At 51.7% G+C, this 20,154-nt stretch overlaps 1 protein-coding gene across 5 annotated transcripts in view; it reads left to right on the forward strand.

Annotated features, from left to right (window-relative positions):
- The window catches only part of GRIK4 (glutamate ionotropic receptor kainate type subunit 4), a 409,270-nt gene that overhangs the window by 119,585 nt on the left and 269,531 nt on the right, over positions 1-20,154 (forward strand). For all 5 annotated transcript variants that reach the window (XR_008993244.1, XM_057490546.1, XM_057490547.1 and 2 more), the window contains exons 2-3: positions 7,051-7,156; positions 12,307-12,438. Coding sequence is in view for 4 of the 5 variants with exons in the window: in XM_057490546.1 (XP_057346529.1) it covers positions 12,357-12,438 (82 nt within the window). In the remaining variant the exon portion in view is untranslated. The remainder of the gene's footprint in view (positions 1-7,050; positions 7,157-12,306; positions 12,439-20,154) is intronic.

Raw genomic sequence — 20,154 nt, forward strand, 5'->3', positions numbered from 1 at the left:
TTTCTCCATTTTGTGGATGAGGAAACTGAGGTTTGGGGAGGTTAATCATTTGCCCAGGGTCATTGCCAGTAAGAAGCAGAGCCCAGGTTCAGAGGGCTCTGTGTAAAGCAGACGCGAAGTGTGTGCTGCCTCCCTCCAGGATCCGTTATGTGACTTGTGAATGGAGGTGGGGGAAGAGAGGGATCTCCAACTTACATTCCTAGTTATTTTTTTTGCCAGCACTGGTAGTAAGATGAGTCACTGAATGGGGGAGGGGAGCATGCATAGGATTAAAACATCTTCTATAGGTTCACTTTTATTAATCAATCATATCTCTGTTGAGCTCCAGCTAGGTAGAAACATTATCCCAGGTATTTTATAGAAAACTAAAGATAAATCATTAATCTGTTCAATAAATTTGAGAGATGGGGAGTCAGACATGTATTCTAGAATAATAGGGAGTGAAACGTTGGGGGTGGAGGAAGTAAGAATGAACCACGGAGATTCACCTTAGGAAAAAACCTTCCTGGTGTTCTAACTTGGTGTCGTTAAAACCTTTTTGGCCATAGAACATCCCCTTGATCTTTGAACAACCCCGTGAAGAAGACAGGGTATGTAGCGCTGACGCCCACTTTATGGGAAATTAGGGGGCAGGAGGATTTGGGGACCTGACCTCACCACCGCCTCACAGGGAACAGTGGTCAAGCTCAGGCCTTGTAACTCCAAGTCCGGATTCTTCTGCAAGTCCTTCCTGTTAGAGCCCAGCATACAGGCTGGGCCCGATCCGGGCCCGGCAGTGATTGGATGGCCCGTGTCCTGCTGTGGCGCCTGGCCCTGCGGCTCTGCTTTCCTTGGAGATCAATGAGGCATATGCTCCTGTCCAGTGCTCGGCTGCTCAGCAACTTTCTTTTCCAGTTTGTGGGAAAATCCAGGACCCTACTGTCCAGGCAGCGCAGGGCCAGCTCCCTTCAGGGATGGCTTCCTGCCACGTTCACAGCCCTTCACGCATGGCTGAGTGCCCACTGACCGGCCTCTCTGCTGTCCAGGCATCTGGTGCACCTTGGGCTCCTCCATTTCCCTAAGTCATAGCCCAGTCCTGGCCGTCCCTTGCCCAGAACTTCCAATGGCTCTGTACTGCCTGAAGGATAAAGTCCAAGCTCCTTAACCTTGGCACTTGAGGCCTTCTAGAATCTCGCCCCGACACTTAGACACCATACGCTGCTGCCGAGTTGGTTTAGTCCCTGTCCTGTGGACACCTCTAACTTTTCCCAGGGCCTGCCTGGAAGGTCCCCCTTCCTGTACAGTACACCCCTCAGGGCCCAGCAGGTGGCCACATCGTCCAAGAATCTTGCTCCAACAGCCCAGGCCCAGGGCCGCCTTCTGCCTCTGTCTTCCCGGCACTTCTTCCTCGTATGGTGGCCAGGCTGCCCTGCCTTGTGAAAGCTGCTTCGTTACCATCCTGCTGCATGAGTTCCTGAGTGGGTGGCTTGACTTTTACTTTTCTTACAAGGACATCGTACTTTTCCAGTAAGCTCCATGAGGGCAGCCGGCACAGCTGAGTTCCGACACCACGTCAGTGCTGAGCACATTGCTGGGGTGGCCCAGAGGGTGTGGGGGTACTGAGGCAATGCTGCCTCATTGCTGGGATCTGGGAGGTGTGCCCGGGCCCTGCCCACATGGCCGCCCTGTTGGCAGAGGTGCAGCTCACAGCCTTTCTCTGCTCTTCTGTCAGTGGGAGCTGGGCTCTCACGGTTGGGTGTCCCCCTCACCACCGTCCCTGTGTCGGGGGTATTGAATGCAGGGACAGCCCCCTTACTTAGTTAAGGAAGTCAGGGATTTCTCCAAGGTTGCCCTGAGACTGCAAGGGGAGGTGTAAGGCTTCAGCCCCTGGCCGTCCAATGCGCAGACTTGCCTGGCTCTGCCCGTCGTTTCTGTGGCATCTCCAGGCCACGGCAGAGGAAGGGGGTCAGGCTTTGGCAGGCTGGGCAAGGAAGAGCTGAGTGTCGAGGCCCAGGGCAGCTCCAGGAGAGGGCGACCTCTGCATCCCTGACCCGCACAGACTGGCTGACCATAGCAGTCCTCCCAGTCGCCTCTTCTCACATGGGGCCTGGGATCCAGGTGAGCCGTGTGGCTGCAGGTGGGCTTGGGGGTGCAGCTGTAGACTGGCTGGGAGCAGGTGTGCCCTCTCGGAGCACATCCCAGGGCCGGCTCCAGCAGCTCAGCTCATGGTCTCCTTCCTGGCAGCCAGAGCACCTGGGCCAGTGATAGTGGTCCAGAGAGGCTGCCAAGGACCCGGGCAGGCCCGGCATTCACTGGGCACTTGAACCTGAGGTGCTCTTAGTCTCGCTGTACAGAGGAGGGGACCCAGGCTCAGGTAACATGCCTACTTCTTGGAGAAAGTTGGGATTTTTATTGTTTTTTAAATTATTAACTAGGTTTTCTTAATTGACAAAGCAATCCAACTTCTTAGTTTAAAATGCAGACTGAGAACACTTTAGAATGAAAAGCATTCTGCCCCCGGCTGTGGTCCTAGAACGCCCTTTCCAGGGCATCTGGCCAGCAGCCAGTTACCAATCGCTGCCTCTCACAGAGCCTGGTGCCAGGCCCTCCCTAAGCGGGTGGCCATGAGTGCCGCTGGAGCTGGTGGCGGAGAAGGGGCGGAAGGCGCCTGCGTGTTCCCTTAGGCAGTTCTCAGACTGTGCATGGCTTGGATGACACCAGTAGAATAAGCCCATTGCTTCGCATTTTGAAAGGACACCACAGTTTTGTTAAGGACCTTTATTTTGCAGTATTTAGCTGTCCTATCCTTCCTACCCGCACCTCTCCCCCATACCTGGGGAACCTGGTTCCAGGCATCTCCAGGGAATGCATGTGCCCGGCGTGGCTGCTTTCTCCCCTGCTCCGGCTAGGACTGAGAAAAAAGATAGGGCCATACTTTCTGACAATGGTGTGTGAGACACGGTAAAGGCTGATGTGTACGTGACGTGGCCGTGGACATGACAGGTACAGCAGGGTCTCCGCCTCAGCATGATGTTGCTGGGCCGAAGGATGACTCTGTGTCTCTGACCTGACACTCTCAGGTTAGGACTTTCTCTTTATCGCTGATATCAGAGCCCTTTCCTCTGGCCTTGACCCCATTGGAGCACGGGATCATGTACCATCATCTGCATGCCTGTAGTAGCCCATCTCTGGCTCCCAAGGTTATATACTGATGCATCCCCCCTCTCCCACCACCCAGCGCCACCCAGCCCCACCCTTCCAGCGTCCGGCCTAGGCAGCCTGTCTCCTTCCACGTCTCTTTATGGAAGGTTGCAATGCAAACAAACCTCTCTCCGAGGCATGGACAAGCTTTTGTCCCAAATACCTGGAAGATCGGAGCAGAGGAGGGAGGGCTGTGTTTATCTGGTGATAATTAAAATGCTGCCCTTAAAAGCAGTTTTTCTCTACGTTTGTCCTCGCTTGCTCACTCACTATTCCTCTGTGGACACTCCTGCAAGGTCTCTCTGCTCCAAATGTTTTCCAAACTGCCGCATTTTATTTCAAAGCCTCAGCTCACATGGTCTCTGCTAGGAGCTTGTCTCCCCCAGGAGACCCAGCCTGGTGGCTCAGATAAATGCCAGGGATGTTTTTCACCATCCAGAGCCAGTCTTGCCCCTCACATCCTCCCCTGGCTCACTGAGACTAGAGATATACTCCATTTTCTCGCCTTTAAGCCCTTGGCAAGGAGAGGAGGGAGAATGCTGGAAAGGAGATTTGAAATCTGTGGCCTCCTCACCTTGTCTGTGAAGGGTGCTGGGTCCAGTGCCCCCATTGTCATGTAGGTAATGGTTTTAGATGCACTGCCTTATTGCAGACCTAGATAAGGCGGGGACGGGGGAGGGGGGTGGACAACTAATGAAGGAGACAGGACATAAACACAGAAGAGAGATACAGAGAAGACACTTCGCCTATCCAGCCTCCTGGACTCCCTGCTGTTTATGGAAATCTCTGTGCTTCATCCAACCAGAGGCCTGTGGGTCTCCTCGATGTCATCCCTTCTGTCTGGGATCTCTTTGTTCCTGCTCACCCTGCCTCCTTTCAAAGACCTGGAGAACACAAGTCACACATTTTGTCCTCAGGGAAGCCTTCCCTTCCTGCCACACGAGGTCCCCCTGCCACACACTCCCCAGCAGCCTATACCTGCCCTTCACTGTCTGTAGTTACAGTTTTTTGCTACCTGGGTATGGAATTACTATCGTCCCCGTTGACTGCTGGTTCCACAGAGGCAGGGACTATATCTCAGAGACTGGACACTGCCTGCCAGCAGACGCTCAAAAGAAATATTTGTTGAATGAATAAATATTAATCATACAGAGGTAATACAGGTACATTTATATGCTTTGGTCAATCTAGGGTAAGGGAAGACACAGACCATTTTGCTTAGAAAGCACTTCACTTATCTGCGCAGTAATGCTGCACCACAATCTCATCTGATCCTCCTAGCAACCCTGTAGGGTAGATGGTGGGAGTGGAATTTCCCCATTTTACAGAAAAGGAAATGGAAGCCCTGAGAGGTTAAGAGATGGAGCCAAGGTCACACAGCTCTCCATCTCCAAAGCCCTGATTTTTTTCCTAGGCCAGACTGAGTCTGAGTGAGGGAGGAAGACTGACTTCTTCAGGGAAAGCCTCTGGGAAGGGGTTGATTTGGAGTAGCATTTTGGAGGTGAGAGGGCTGTGGATTAATATTAGCAAGAGCGTGGGAGAAGAAGATGTGGATGTGGTCCTGGGTGCGTGTGCAAGAGCCAGTGGGAGCTCTTATACAAGAAAAGGAAGCTCCTAATTCACTAGGAAGTTTACTGCTTGCATTACAGCTAAAACCTCTTGCAAACTTTCAAGGGCAGTATCATCGTCCATGGTCTGCTATCGTGAAAATGAAGCTCTCCAAGGACACCCAGAAGCCAGGGATGTCTCTCCGGCCCCCGGATGGGTATTGTTTAGAGGTGGATTAAGGGCTTCAGAGTGAAGTCTACACAGGAAGTGGTTTGGAGAGGATTCCTCCCATCTTGTTCATTAGTGACTGAGAATTGGGAACAGCTGGGCTGGACCAGCCTCTGCTCTGCGGTTTATCCTGCTGAGTCCCCTTGGCAATCCCACCATAGTGTCGCTCATCACAGACTCCTGGGAGCATCTCCTGGTGGGAAGTCCTGGGGTGGAGGCCCTTTGCCAGAGGACACTTCCAGACTGATTCCTCTGTTGCTCGCCTCCCTGACCTGGCAAATGTGCAGATGGGCCCCAGACCCCTTACATTTATCTTGTCTTCTTCAATGTTGTGACGGTCATTGTAATCACACGCCAGCGCCTCCTCGAGTGCCAGCTATGTGCTGGGTTCTGGGGTAGAGAAGGCAAGTGTAGAGAGGAGTGGTAAGAACGGGGGCCTGGAGCCGATGGCCTGCTCCCTGCGTTGACCCTGGAGCCAAGCTGAGTGACCTGGGCAAGTCTCCCTTAACCTGTCTACCTTTGGGTTCCATCTACAGGGGGTGGGGAGTGAAGGACATTATCTGCCTCACGGGGCTCTTTTGGGGAGCAGTGAATCTGAAATAGCACTTTGTACAGAGTAAGTAAATACTCAGTGAATATGGCAGCTCCTGGAATGGCAGAAATTTCAGAGCATCAGAGAACCTTAGGGATCATCTAGTTGTGATCCCTCATCGTATAGAAGGAGAACTGGGGCTCAGAGGGTTGACTCCCAGAACCAGTGAACACCCACTTCCCTGCCTGCCAGGACAGAACCTCGTCCTGGCATCACACTATTTGCTGCCAGGGAGATAGGATATTTACACATGTCACCCAACTGTGCAGGTCATGAAGGCGGCTTCTCCCTCAGGGAGGTCACAGGGCTGGGATGGCCCTGCTCCCCTGCCCTGGCCCCCCCGCCCCCCTGCACACTCTCCAGGCTGCTGGCTGCCGTGGGAGTTCCTCCCAGCCAGGAGGGCGGAACAACAGAGCAGCCCGCATCCATTTGTCTTGAGGAGTAATCAAGATCTTGTTGCCCACAGTCGAGAGAAAACGTATAATTAATCTGACTGCCTCTCTGATTTCCTCTGTCCTCCCTGCCACCAAACACCGACTGGTGACTGTCAGCCTTCCCTTTGGCCCACCCCAGAAAATCATGATTAATGGTGTAATAGCCCTTTGAGGATGAGAGAGGCCAGCGGAGGGGCTGCTGACAAATCAGGAGAGAAGAGGTCATTTAGCACACTGGGCCAGGGCGTCCAGACAGTGTGTTTTCCGTCTGAACACCGAGCTGTCTGCAGGCTCTGCCTGTCTGTGCGTATTAACTGGTACTGGTAGGGAATCAACAAACGTTTATTGAGCTTTCACTCAGTACAGGCACCATAGCAAGTGTGTCAGGGAGATACATGCCTGAAGGGGATGTTCCCCTGTCCCCAGGGCTTACAGTCTGGTTATGGAGAGGGGTGTGTGAATAAGCACAAAGGTAAATAACCATGTTCATTCATTCATACGGTCGACAATGTTTACTCGTAGATGCATCACACCAGACACTATCCCAGGAACTGGATGAGTGACAGTAAGAGGGAGACAGCCCTGCCCTCATGGACCTTGTGTTCAAAATACAGAAGAAGGGTTGGAGATGCATAGAGACGTTAGAAGATTAGACATCTGCTAGTTTAAGGAAGCTGGCCAGTCTTGAGATTCTGAAAAAATGGAAATTAGATTCCCCTTCTGGAAAAAGCAGGGACGTTTGATTTTTGCAATGTGGGGGAGGAAAAATCCCAGGCAGGTAAATGGTAAAACAGAGGGGAGACTGTGGAAGCCTCGACTCCCAGTCCATTGTTCCACCGCGTGTCTCGCAAGCACTCATGGGGCAGCGCGCCACCAGGTGCTGCCTACCCCTGTGGACAGGGAGGGCTGGGGGCTCAGGGGCATGGTTGTACAGGTAGAGAAATTAGGCCTGGATTGTAAATTCCTAGTGGACAAGGGCTGTGAATATAAGTCACGAGTAAATACTTCATGCTGATGGAGCCTGTCCCACACACATTATCTGATTGGATTCTTTCATTATTTCAACAGATATTTTTTGAGTGCCTACTATGTGCCAGCCTGTGCTACGCACTGGGGACACCAGTGGAAAATCCCGACGTGTTCCCTGCTCTCCTGGTGCTCATCACCCTGTGAGGTAGGCATTGACATTCCCTTAATTTTGAAATGGGCTCGGAGGGGAGTGGCTGCTCCAGGCTATTCCCTTAATAAGGTCCAGGGCCCATCCGGCCTGGCTTCGGTCCAGGTGGGACCCTAACTCTGCTCTGCTCTCTTGGTCGGCATGGCTACCTGACCATGTGTACAACAGAGTCCTCAACTGCATGGGAGGGTTCTGTTTTTAGACTGTGTCTCTTCAGAGTTACTTAAAGTGCAGGATTGAGGCCAGCTCTGTTTAGGCGGGGACTGCTAGCGACCCTCAGAAATCAGAAGCCATTCCTGGGTACCTGCTTTGGACTTAAATTCTATAAGTGCTTCCACATTGAACTCCAGGCAAAGAAGGGGCATAGGATTTGTGATTGCATATAAGGAGACGCTCTTGAATTTGAGCCCTAGCACTACTGGGGTCCCAAAGTGCATGATCATGCAGCTTGCAGCAGATTGGATAAATTGCTGAGCCTCTCTGAGCCTCAGCTTCAACGTCTGTGAAATGGGCATGTAATACCATCTAATAGGGCTGGTACAGTGGTAACGAGTGGTTAATATTTATCGAGGGCTTACTGTGAGTGGCACAGGGCAAGCATCTTATCATTTACTCCTCATAGCAATTTCAAGAGGTTACTTTCATCATCTCCATGTTGCAAATAAGGAAATAAAGGTTTTGAGAAGCTAAACTAACTTGCTCAAGGTAGACAGCTAGTAAATGGCAGCACAGGACTCAAGCCCATGTTCTTAACTGTGACTGGCAGCCCACGCCTCAAGCACAGAAGGAAGAGCAGGAAATGTTTGTGGTCCTCTCTCGTCAGCATATATTCCCTCTTCATGCTGTGAGTACCTTTTGCCCATATCTACACCATTAGGTCTGCTTAGGTTGGTTGTTTTAACCACAGCAAATATACACCATGTACAGGTCACACTGGGAATTTGATATTGGTATAAACCCAGGAAGTGCCTTTTTGATATCACCTGTTCATTTATTTGTTCAGCCAGTGTTACTAGCACACCTACTGTGTGCCAGATAGTGGCTTGGAGCTTGCCACAGTCTCTGATGAGACAGTTCCTTGGGGAGACAGACCGCAGCGTTGTAAGCAGGATGCCCTAGTGAGGAATGTCCCAGGTGTGCTGGTAGCACGTGGGGAAGGGATCTCAGAGCCTCAGAGGGGAGGGAGTGCAGCGAGCCTGGAAAGAGCTGTGTCCAGGCCATTGGGGATGAGACTGCACACCACGGGGACCCGCATGCGGGGTGGCGTGTCGGGGGAAGCCGGGCGTTGCGCTCTGCTGGAGCATCAGGTGCAGTGGAGTGCATGGTAGGGACGGGGAAGAGGAGTCGGGTCCTGAACGGTTTATGTGAGGATTGGCCCTCGGTCCCCCAATGCACTAGGGAGCTGGGAGACTGGGAGGCTGGCTGAGGTGTCATTATCACATTTGCATTTTGGTAAGAGCTCCTGGCGGCTGAGCAGAGAGCCAGCTGGAGAGGGAAGGACCAGAGGGAGGGGAACCAAGAAGGCTGCTCTTGCAGAGGCTCCAGTGTTTTTGCTGACAAACACCCGTACCAGGGACGGTCTGTGGCAATGAGAGAAAGTCATGGTGTTTAGGGGGCACGGCTGCCAGGACTTGGTGACTGGTTAGATGTGGGGGTGTGAGGGAGGAGAATCTTGGGTGACTCAGCTTTTGGGCTTGGGCAACTAGTGGATTGTGGAAGGTGTAGAAGAAAAGGTAGAGGAGAAGCAGGTGGGGTGCAGGGGAGAGGCTCCCTTGTCTTCGTGACGAGGTGGGTCTAAAGTGCTGTGTGATGTCCGGGCGGAGATTTCAAGGGACAGGGGGCAGTGCAGGTGTTGTGGGCTTGCAAAACCGATTGAAAACCATACCAAGCAGGTCCTAAGAAACCATGGTGGAGGTGAGTCTCCCCAGACAGGGGTAATGTCAGTGGGAAGAGGGTCTTGGTGTTATATCCCCAGGATAATTTATTTTATCCTTAAATTATTAAAATATTTTTAATTAATAAAGGCTGTACAGTTAGGTCCAAAGACCAGATTCATCCAAACATTAAAATGGAAATAAAACCTCACATTTCTTCTGCTCTTATAGGCAAACAGTTAAGCTATATAAGAAAAGCCAGGGGACCCAGGGACCTGCTAGCCCTGGCTTGGGCCCCTCACAGCTGTGTGACCCTGAGCCAGGCTTTCTTGGGCTCAGCCCTCTCATCTGTAATAGGGCTGCTTCTGTGTGTTAAGCAAGATAAAGACTGTGGAAAGAATTTTGCAAACCTGTGGGCCTTACAAACATGTAATGTGATGGTTCTTTTTGTTCCTGTAAGGTTTGGGAGGAGATTATTTCTCATCACTGTGCCCAGGGTCACAGAGGTGAGGTCTGAGACCTCACTCACTGTTGGCCTTAGACGTGATCTCCAGGACCAGCCAGGCCTCAGGGCCATGAACAGTGGAAGTCGGGCCTGCATGAATCGAATGCAGTTCTGTCATCAAATAAAATTTACAGAGGCTGATCTGACATATACTTAGCGGTCTGCATGATAGTTATTGTGCAGCATGCTGATCGGGCATAAATGGAAGGCCTTTGACATAAATGATTATATTTAGTATTACTTTTATGTAGCCTAAACAGATTTTTACTGTTCTTTCCTCTTTGACACTTCATTTTTTTATCCATTCAACAAGTATTTATTGAGGTGATAATATATGCCGGGCACTGGTCTGGGTCCTGAGGAGACAAACAAGCTTTCTGTCCACTGTCCCACCTCCATCAAGTTTGCATTCTAGTGGGGAGACGGAGAGTCACTGAGCAGTTGATTTTGTCCATACTGAGTAAGACTGTCCAGCTTCCCTTGAGGCTGCGTTTGCTCTCATCTGTCCCTGTACCAACACCCACGAAATGAAGGACAGCACTTCTGGGCCTGATCTGCCAAGTTTCCATGCACAATCCTTTACCTTTTATTTTCTTCTGACTCCCTATAGCAGGCGACTGCTTCAGGCCTTCCATTCATTGAACGGATGGGTATTGTGCACTCGCTGTGTATATGTAGTCTCTGGGCACACAGCATAAACCAGAAACAGTCCTTGACCTTAGGAAATTCAGGAGATCCCAGGTGTGGACACATAAATGAGCAGCAACAAAGGGAAAGATGCAGCTCTCAGAGCCCCCATAGGCCGCCGTGATGGCACACGGAGAGGCGCTTGACCCGGCCGTGGCAGGGTCTGGGGAGGGGCACCCACTTTGGGCACAGGGAAGAAGGTGTGGGCAGGAAACTGCAAAGTGCTGGATGTGGCTCGAACACCGAGGGTGTGTAGGGAGGTGGGATGTCATTAAACAAAAATTTTACTGAAGTATAACACACATAAGGAGAAGTGAATATAATCATAAGTATACAGCTCAGTGAGTTTTCACAAACTGAACACACTAGTGTAACCAGCACTTAGAAATGGGACATCACCAGCACCCCAAAAAGACCCACCTGTCCCCTTCTAGTTGTTACCCATCCATCCCCATGGGTAACCACTAGCCAGACTTCTAACAGTGCCAAATAGTTTTGTCTGGGTTTGCACTTTTTATAGGTAGAATCAGACTGTATATACTCTTTGGTGCCTGGTTTCTTTGGCCCAATGTATGTTGATCAGATTCATCCATATAGTTGCATGCAGTTGTTGATTATTCATTTTCGTCTCCATGTAACATTCCATTGTGTGAATATACCCTGTATCTCTGCATTTTGCTGCTGACATCTGGGTAGTCTCCAGTTTGGGGAAACCCAAAGAGCGCTGCTGGAACATTCTAATCCGTCTTTGGTGAGCATACACATGCATTTCTATTGGATATATGCCTATTGTGGAGTTGCTGGGTCATCAGAATATGTGAAAACCAGTTTTTCAAAACAGTTATATCAATTTCCACTCCCACTGACACTGTATGAGAGTTCCAGTTGCTCCATATCCTTGTCAACACTTGATAAGGTCTTTTTTTTTTAAAGTCATGCTGGTGGGGTATGGTGTTACCTTACTGTGGATGAAAACTGCATTTTGCTGGTGGCCAATGGAGCTGAGCACCTTTTCAGATGTTTATAGGCCTTTGGGTATAGTTGTTAGTGGACTGTCAGTTCTGGACTTTTGCTCATTTTTCTATTGGTCTGTCTGCCTAGGGGGTGGGAGGTACTGTTCTCCCAATTAAGGGTGACTCGGGATTAGCATATTCAGGTGCTCACTAGCCCCACCTCACCCCAGCGATGGAGCAGAGCTGGCAATCTACAGACTGTTCTGAGGGTACCGGAAAGGTCTCGAAGGGGACGATGCCCGAGCTGCCTGGGGGAGGCAGCCCCCCCGAGTTTCCGGCTTTGACATCAGAGGCCCACCGCCTTAGAGGGAGAAGGGCTGGTGGACGAAGCCCGGGGAGGGGTTAGTTTTTAGCAGGAGGCAGGAGCATATGTGAAAACCAGCTGATGATGTGGGGCGTGCGCTTCTGCCCTCAGTATTTGCTGAGAATATACCTCTCCCACCTGGGTCGGGGGAGAACAGACGTTTGTGCAGCCCCTGCTTCAGCTGGCCCTGGGCATGGCAGCCTCTCCTGCGTCATCTTCGTCTTCAGCTCACCTCCACCAGGCAGGTGCTGTTTTGACAGTTCCCCTGTGAGGAAACTGCATTGAGTGATGGAGAGAGGCCCTCACGAAGGCCATCCAGCTGGCAAGTGGAGGGGTGGACTCAAACCCAGCCCCTTCCACACACAGCTCCCCAGCATGCAGCACTTGCCGTGCCCTGGGGCAGTGACATAACCTTTCCACTCATTCTTCTGCTCACCTATGGCCCCTGTTCTGCAAGAGCAGATGAAGGTTTACTCCCCAGTTAGAGATTTTTAAAAAGTGGAGCCCCTTGAACCCTTCATCCACAGTTACACTTGCCTGCCCTGATTTGAGCAGGCAGATGGCATTAGAACAGGAGCCTTCTGTGAGCCCGGGCCAGGGAGGAAGGACAGAGGCCTACGGCTCTCCTGGGCCCTGCCAGCAGCCCCATGGAGGTATGGGCTGCCCTCTGCACCAGGCCCCCTGGGTGGCAACTGCGTCCCTGGGCTGGGTGGGTGTCCACCCGCAGGGGCGCCGGACTCACGTGTTCCACTGCTCTCCCGCAGAGTTATGTTATGCCCAGACCAGCAGAGGGCTCCATGAGGATTCATAGAAGATGCCCCGCCTGTTGGCGCCTTTGGTGCTGCTTCCGGCGTGGCTCATGATGGTCGCCTGCAGCCCCCACTCCCTGAGGATCGGTAAGTGACGCTCGTATGGCACCTTGGGGGCAGCCCAGCTCTGGGTGATGCCCCTCCCACACCACAGGTGCCCACAGGGGATGCTGACTCTGCACTATGACCTTCCAGAGTGTGGCTGGGCTGGGGGGAGCGCGGGTGGTTGGGGCACCTGGCAGGCTCACGGCTCCGATCTGGTCAACCTGCCCAGCTCCCCGTGTGATGGGAATAAAGATGCTGATGAGGCCCTGTTGCAGTTTGTAGCTGACTCAGCCTTGCACAATACGGCGCAGATGTTAGATAAAGAAGGAGGGTGGGAATGGCCGTGGGGATTCCATATCCAGGACTAGAGATCAGAGAAGAGATCACCTCTCCTCTCCTCTGATCATCCAAGAAGGCTTCCCGGATGAAGCCAGGGCCGTGCTCAGTGACCCTGGCCCAGCTGCCTGGGCCCTCAGCCTGGTCTCTGCTTGCCCTGGCCTGGTTCTGGAGAGGGAGGGCAGGTCACTTCAGGGTCCTGTGTTCTCTCTGCCTTGCTGCTGGGGATGCCCGCTCTCAGTGTGGGCAGGCAGTGCCGCCCCCTCCCCAGCAGCACCCCCGTGCCTGGAGGGAGGCTTGGCTCCATCCGGGGTCTAGGAGTGTGTGGGAAATGAAGTGCCTCTTTCTCCCTATGGCTGAGCAAGGCTTCCAACTGCAGGCTGAGGCACTGCTGATCTGGGTCCAGGGGTCCCAGCCCCAGCCACAGGGACACAGAAACAGTCCAGTCCAGCAGACACCATATGTTCATTTGATGGCCCGGGACTGACACAGAGTGTTGGGGATTGGGGCGTCTGTGTGTGTGGTGGAGGTGGGTCAGAATGGACAGATGGATGGGACCTAGCAGTGAGCGGGGAAATCCAAGCAGGTGGGCTGTGGGTTGCAGGGAGGTGGTCCAACAGCTGGACCCCCAGGGTAAGGCCAGGTAATAGCCCTGGAGGGTCTCAGATCCCAGGCAGGTTATCTCGACAGGTCCCCACCTGCGGCCTCTCTTCCCAGACTGGGATGGGGAAGAGGGAGAGTGGATACCGTCAACAAGCAGGAGCCTTGATCCTAGGCCCACACCTGAAAGGGTTAGAGGCTGACTTAGAGCAAAGATGGCCTGATGCTGAGTCCCAGGGAATTGGCTTAAAGCTCCTGAATTCCTTCAGTTGTGATGGGGACTCGTCCTTAGTCCCAGACGCTGGTGTGCTGCTCATGGTCAGGAGGCCTGGAAGGGGCAGAGACGACCCAGAAGCTAAGACCCTGGCTAGGCCGGGCATCACCAGCCAGAGGCTGAGCGGCAGGCCTCCCAGCTGTTCTGTGGGCATGTTTCTCCAGGCATATGCGGCAGCAGCTGATTGGAAACAGAAGTGGGGACAGGCGACTCTGTTCTCCCCCTCCCCCTGCCCTCAGCTCACTATTCTGCATGCTTAAAAAAAAAAAAAAGAATTAAGGACAAAATTTTCCCTCCCTCTCCTCCATTCATTTCTACCAAAACTTCAAAACATAATTTAATTCTGCTTAACAGCAATACAAAACGGTTCATATTCTTAAGATGCTTAATTTATAAGGTGCCTACAGTTACTCTGCGCTTGCTGTGAGGTTTTCCCTCCCTCTAAATGAATGGATAAAGTGGTAACCCATCAATTCCCATTCGTTGCTAATGGGAAGCGGAAAGGGATTGAGTCAGAATCGGCAGCGCCTCAAGGCCTCAGCTCAGCTCGCCTGACACTTAGGAAGCAGAAAGTGCAGCTGACAGATTCCTCTCTTGGCAGCTACGCTGACCACAGAGGGCTTCAAAGGGGCCCCTCACGCTCCCATACCCGCGTGCTGAGCATTATTTGTCCAGTTCTGTCAGGGTTCTGTTCCCTTCAATTTCGGTTCATGCCAGGCCCCTCCCTGCTGGCTGGCAAGGTCAAAGCGGGGCCTGGTCTGCAGAGGCAGGAAGCAGAGTGAAGCCCACAAAGAGGAAGAAAAGAAAAAGGGAAATCAAACCCGGAATGCCAGGACCCGTTTTCCTGTCTCCTTGTTTATCCTGGGAGCCAGGAGCTTTCGAAAAGTCTTCTGATCCTTATGGATGGAAAGGTACTAATCACACGGACTCCAGAGGGGATGTGGAGTAGGGCAGGCATGGGAAGAGAAGCAGGTCAAGAAAACCCAAGTAGCCGGGTTTAGCAGCAAGCAGCCTTGCACACAGGTGGGCTGGGCCAGCGCTGATGGTGCTAGGGGCTCCCGGGGCCACCGGAGGCTCACGGGAAAGGGCAGGGTGCTGCTCCTCCCCACATTGGTTTTTTTTCTGGGGCTACTTCCAACTCCCCAGCCTCAGAACAGATGGCTGTGGGAGCGAGGCTGCAGGAAGGGGCCAGGAGTCTCAGAGATAAATTGCCCTGCCTGCTCCAACCTCAGCTCCTCCTGTCTGCTGGTGACAATATGGATGCTTGTAAAGAGGCGGCTGAGCCCATTACCTTACCTTGGGATTGCTGTTTTTCATTCAAGGGAGGCAGAGGGTAGGATATACAGCCAAATTGTCTATTACCGTGGCCGGTGTTTACCCCCTGAATGAGGTTTTGGGTAAGAGAAAGGGATTTTATTTATGACCGTGAGGCTGCCCACATAAATTCCCCAAACACGCACGCGTATGTCAGCCCCCTTCAGTCATCTATCTTCCGGAAATGTCTTTTGATTTTGCTTCTTTCCCTCCGGGTCCTCTGAGTGATGACTGTGGGAGCCACATGTTAATAAATGCTCTGGGAAGACCCCACGCCATCTCTACACCTTCTGTGACTTGAAGCCATGCAGAAGCCTAAGGAACCCAATTTCCAGCCTGCTCATTTCACCAGTGAGGAAGGAGGCCCAAAGGCAGCAATGATTTGGCCAAGATCGCACAGCAGGCAGGGGCCAGACCCGTGGCAGTCAGCACGAGAGCCCCATCTCCTTGATGCCTCTGCCGTGTTCTCTTGGCAGCGGGCTCCCTTAGCCACTGGGGAGACAGAATCACCTCTGACAGTGTGTGCAGGGCGTCTTCTCGGTTTTCTCCCTTACTGTTTCTGGACATTAGCAGATGTTACCCTTGCCCCAAACACACGAGGTCCCCAGTAACTATTTGTCAGTGAAATGAATGCTGGGCATTCCAGCCTACTGCTTGTTACTCCTTCCCTGGTCCCTTATTTCAGCCACACTGGATGACTTACTGGTACCTAAATATACCAGGAAGGCTTGCTCTAGGCTCCTGCACTTCCTCCCATTCCGTCTTCACTGCCTGGAAAACTACCACCACCAGCCCCCATCCTCCCCCTCTCTCACCACCATCACTGGCTTTAGTAGCTCTTCCTCTGCAAAGTCCTTTCCCAGTATTATCCTGTCCCTCCCAGGGAGAAATCACCTTTTCCCCACCTTTCTGCCATTCCCCTTGTACTTGAGCCCATTTTAGTGCTTACTGGGTTGTGTTCCAATTATTATGGCATTTTCCCACTAGACTCTGAACTCCAGAGGAGATGACCACCTACCAGCTTCGGGTAGAAAGTACCACTCATCCTCAGTGAATGGTGGGTAGCTATGTCCATGGCCCTTACAAGAACATGTTGGGTATTATTGTTTGGCAGTACTTTCTTCTGGTCTTACCTATGCTTAAAAAGGTAGACTTTTTGGAGGAAGCAGAAGACAAAGGAGAAACAGGAGAAGGAGAAAAGGTCCATCTGTCTGTCTTTCTTAAAAGAGAGGATAGGAACAGGCTGCTGACTCCAACTAGATTCTAATGTGAGTTTTGATGTAGCAGAAATACAGTGATTCAATTCACAAATTCACTCCACAAGCATTTATTGAGTGCTGTGTGCCACGCACTGGATATGGTGCTGAACAATGACAGTCTCCATAATAACTTCCACTTGGAAAGGCCTTACTCTCTGCCAGGCACTGTGTTATGTATTTCACATACTTCAGGCCATCTTCAGTCAGAATTAATGATCCGAAGTCATAAGTGAAGAGATGGAGACTCCACGAATTTAAATACCTCACCTAAGGTCACACAGATATCGAAATTCAACCCTGTCTCCAAAGCTGTCTCTTCCTGCTGAGCTCTAATCTCAGCTCATACACCCCTGGAGATGTTTGGGATACCCCATTTTTACAGCAGTCACATTAAACAATGCTGTGTTCTGTCTGGTACAGGAATTGAAAGATGGAAGCCTCATAGCTTGTTCTCTTGCTGGTCTTTGGTTCTCTGACCTCCAAACAGTTTCCTAAGGGCACAGACAAGTCCCTCTGACGGATGAGGAAACAGGCCTGGGGGTTTGAGAGGCTTACTTGTTGGTGGTACTGGAGTCCTGATCAGCCCTGGGTGGCGCTAGACACACCAGCAGGTTATTATAGCACAGGAAGTCCTTTCTTGTTTAAGGTTTGCCCACGTGGTGAAGCAGGATTTCCTTGGATTTATTTGGCACTCCGCCTGACTAGGACACCCAGGCATTTTACGACTGCCATGTTTTACCTCATTGGTTTCCGCCAATGAGAGCCAAGTCCTGTAAGAGGATGTTAAACATAGAACATTCAGATGTTATAAAGGTGAAGGTAATAAGATAACTGGGCAGGTAAGGAGGAAGAATTAAAAACATTAGCTTCTTCCCCCATTCTGCTGTATATTAAGTATGTCTGACACACCAAGATGCTAGTAGACCGACTGGATTCTGTGTCTTGCCACAGATTCACTGTGGGGGTTTTTGAGTATGGGCTCCCTCCCCTTAAAAAATGGGGTGGTCTGATTTATGAAATTCTGATCAGCATGTAACTTTTCATCTCTCTCCTAAATTGAGTCACCCATATAGGCAATCAACTGGTCTTTCACATTAGTGACAAATAGAAATTGATGACTTTCTCCTTCATCTGTCATCTAGAGAGGGAATATAGAAAGATCTCAGAGACTCAGATCTCTTGCCCTTGGTGAGCACCTTAGGGAGTCTGTAACTTTCTTATTATATCTGTCTTCCAGGGCCTAGCACAGTGCCTGGCCCATAGCAGGTGCTAAGAAAATATTTGCTAGATGAGTTATTTAATGGCAAGTTGTCCATCTTGAACTGACCAGTCAGTATTCAAATTTTTCTTCCCTCAGATATTGGTCAGTGATAAAAAATGCCAACCAATTGTACTTAACAATAAGCATACAAGATATGTAATTAGGAGAGTAAGTATTTTGCAAAAAAAACCAAAAAGTGTGTATGTGTCTGTCTGCATGTGTGCCTGCACAGGGCTCTCTCTCCTTTCCTTCCTGCCTCACCCCTGCTGCCATACATTCAGCAGGGAGGAGGGAGCTTGGCTGCAGTTAGGCAGCCAGGCCAGTGCGCTGTCTGGGGTCACTCAGCCCACCATGCCATTATCTGTCTTCACCGGTGGCTAGTTCTTCTCCCAGGAGCACCACACAGGATACTTTCAGGATGTTTATCTTCTCTTTGAACCTTTCCAGAAGGTTTTGGAACATTCAAATGTTATAAAGGTGTGTGAACTTCAGCCTCAGGCCACAGTCTCTTCTGCTGAGAATTGAGGGATGAATTAGACCTAGATGCTCCATTTTACAGATAAGAAAAATGGAGGCAATAAGACATTAATAGGACAAAGTGAGTATGACAAAGTGAATTGGCAAAGGCCCCTTTTGGCAGTGCCAGGACTCCCGACTCCCGGTTGCCTGGTGACACATATGCTGTCGTTTACAGCATGGAACGTGTTCTCACACACATGTTAATTCAGTTTCTCCAACAAGCTGCACAGCAGGTGGAAGTAAGCATGTGTTGTGGAAGAGAAGCCTGAGGGTCACAGAGTTTGTGACTTACTCAGGCTCCTACATGCTGAGTAGTGAGCCCCAAAGGGCGGAGAGGGGACATTCTGCCAGGTCCGTTAAGCAGAGCCGGAAGACGGCTGAGCTGGAGTCTTGAAAAGCCTGTTGGCAGGGTTGTTTTGCTGGGTGAGGACTGAAAGCCACCAGGGGCCTATGTGCCGATAGCCAGGACCTCACGAAATCAGGCTGAGCCAAAGAGAACAGGCAAATAGCAGCAAACGCTGTGTTTCTTAAATATATCATGACTGATCCCTGGGAGGGAACCGGGGAAGGTCCCACCAGCAGGGACAGTGGAATGAAGGAAAGGGGCTTTGTTCCCGAACTGAAAGTCCTAGGTAACAGAGCTGAATTCCAAGTCAGTTTGGTGTGTGGCTGCCTGTTGTTTGTGCTGGAATGGCCTGGTTTTGCTCCCCCACACGTGGGATGGCCGGGCGGGATCTGCTGCCCACTGAGTGAAGCCCTGCCTGGCAGAGACCCATGTCGTTTGAGAGAACAGCCATGGTGGTATTTTATCAGAGTGTCAAAAACCTTTCTCCAGCTCTGAAACGGTTTACACAAGTCTTGGGATGGGGAGTGAGTCATTAGCGAGCTCTACTTTGTTTTTTGGTGGTTTGGGGTGGGTGGGGGAAAGGCGGAAATTATGGAGAGAGATTTGGATTCAACATAGAACAATGTTTATCATGTGGAATGGGCTGTTTGGATAGTGAGGCCCCACAGCTGGAGATGGCCCCACACAGGTTAGAAAGGGGGTTCAGCAAACAAGGGGGTTGGCCCGCTTAGTTCGCAGACCCCTCTCAACTCAGGATTCTGAGGTAGAGCACTGTAGCCTTTGCTCTGTTTTTGTCCCCTCATGGGGGGACATTCCATTGTCCCTCTGTCCTCATTAACAGCCATTAATAAGGACTTAGAGTGGAGGCAACCATCTGCCTAATTTAAGCCAAGACCCTGCTTGGCCCCAATAGCTTGGGTAGGCCAGGTAAGACACGAGGCCCTTCTGATCCTTTTTACTTTGGTGGCATAGACCTGCCTGGGTGTGTCCCGTCTCCCTGCGGCCGCTGACGGAGGAGTCGTAGAAGCGGGCCGCCGTGGGGACTGCTGCCAGATCTCAGCCGTGTGCCTGAGTGGCTGTGAGCCCGAGTGGGTGGGACGCACACGTGTGCATCCGTGGAGCCTGTACACCCCACTCAGCCTTGAAGCTTGGCTGCCGGCAAGACCGTGGTCACACTGAGCTCTCGTGAATGTGGACGTGCACGCACATGTTCTGTATTAGCTTGACAGGGGCTGGGCCTTGTCTGCTGAGGAGCACCGGCAGGCGGGGGCTGCAGACAGCTGTCGGGCCTCCCGGCAGCCCTCTGAATCTTTTTGGGTTTCTCTCCATCAAGCTGAGTTATGGGGCGGGGTCAGCTTGTGTGGACCCACACCAGTAAGGAGTGCCACGCAGAGCTAGATTCGGGAGGCGCCGTGGCCCCCGTTGGGACTGTCTGGAGGCGAGAGTCTTTTATTGGCATGACCCCCTTCAGAGGAGAGGTTCACTGTTCTGAAACTCCACCCCAGGGGCAGACATTAGTTTCAGCCCCATTTGGCAATTCTCACACCCCATTCCTGCATCAGTGGGGGTGAGTGGCCATATGGGCAGCCCTCAAGCGGGTCCTTGTGTCTCCCTCTTAGTCTCTTCTGCCCTGACTCACCCAGAATCGTTCTCACTTGGCGATTCCAAGCCAACTGGTGTCTGGAGAGCGAGGGAAGCACCAAGCCAGGTGTGTTAGAGGTAGACGTGGGGCGGCTCCGGAAGGCTCCAGCCTCCTGCAGAGGCTGACTCCAGACTCGTGGGCTCCAACCAGACTGTCTGAGCTTGAGTCTGAGCTCCGCCCTTTACTAGTTGTGTGACTTATGCAAGA

The sequence above is a fragment of the Manis pentadactyla genome, chromosome 13, assembly GCF_030020395.1.
Source record: "Manis pentadactyla isolate mManPen7 chromosome 13, mManPen7.hap1, whole genome shotgun sequence".
NCBI lineage: Eukaryota > Metazoa > Chordata > Mammalia > Pholidota > Manidae > Manis > Manis pentadactyla.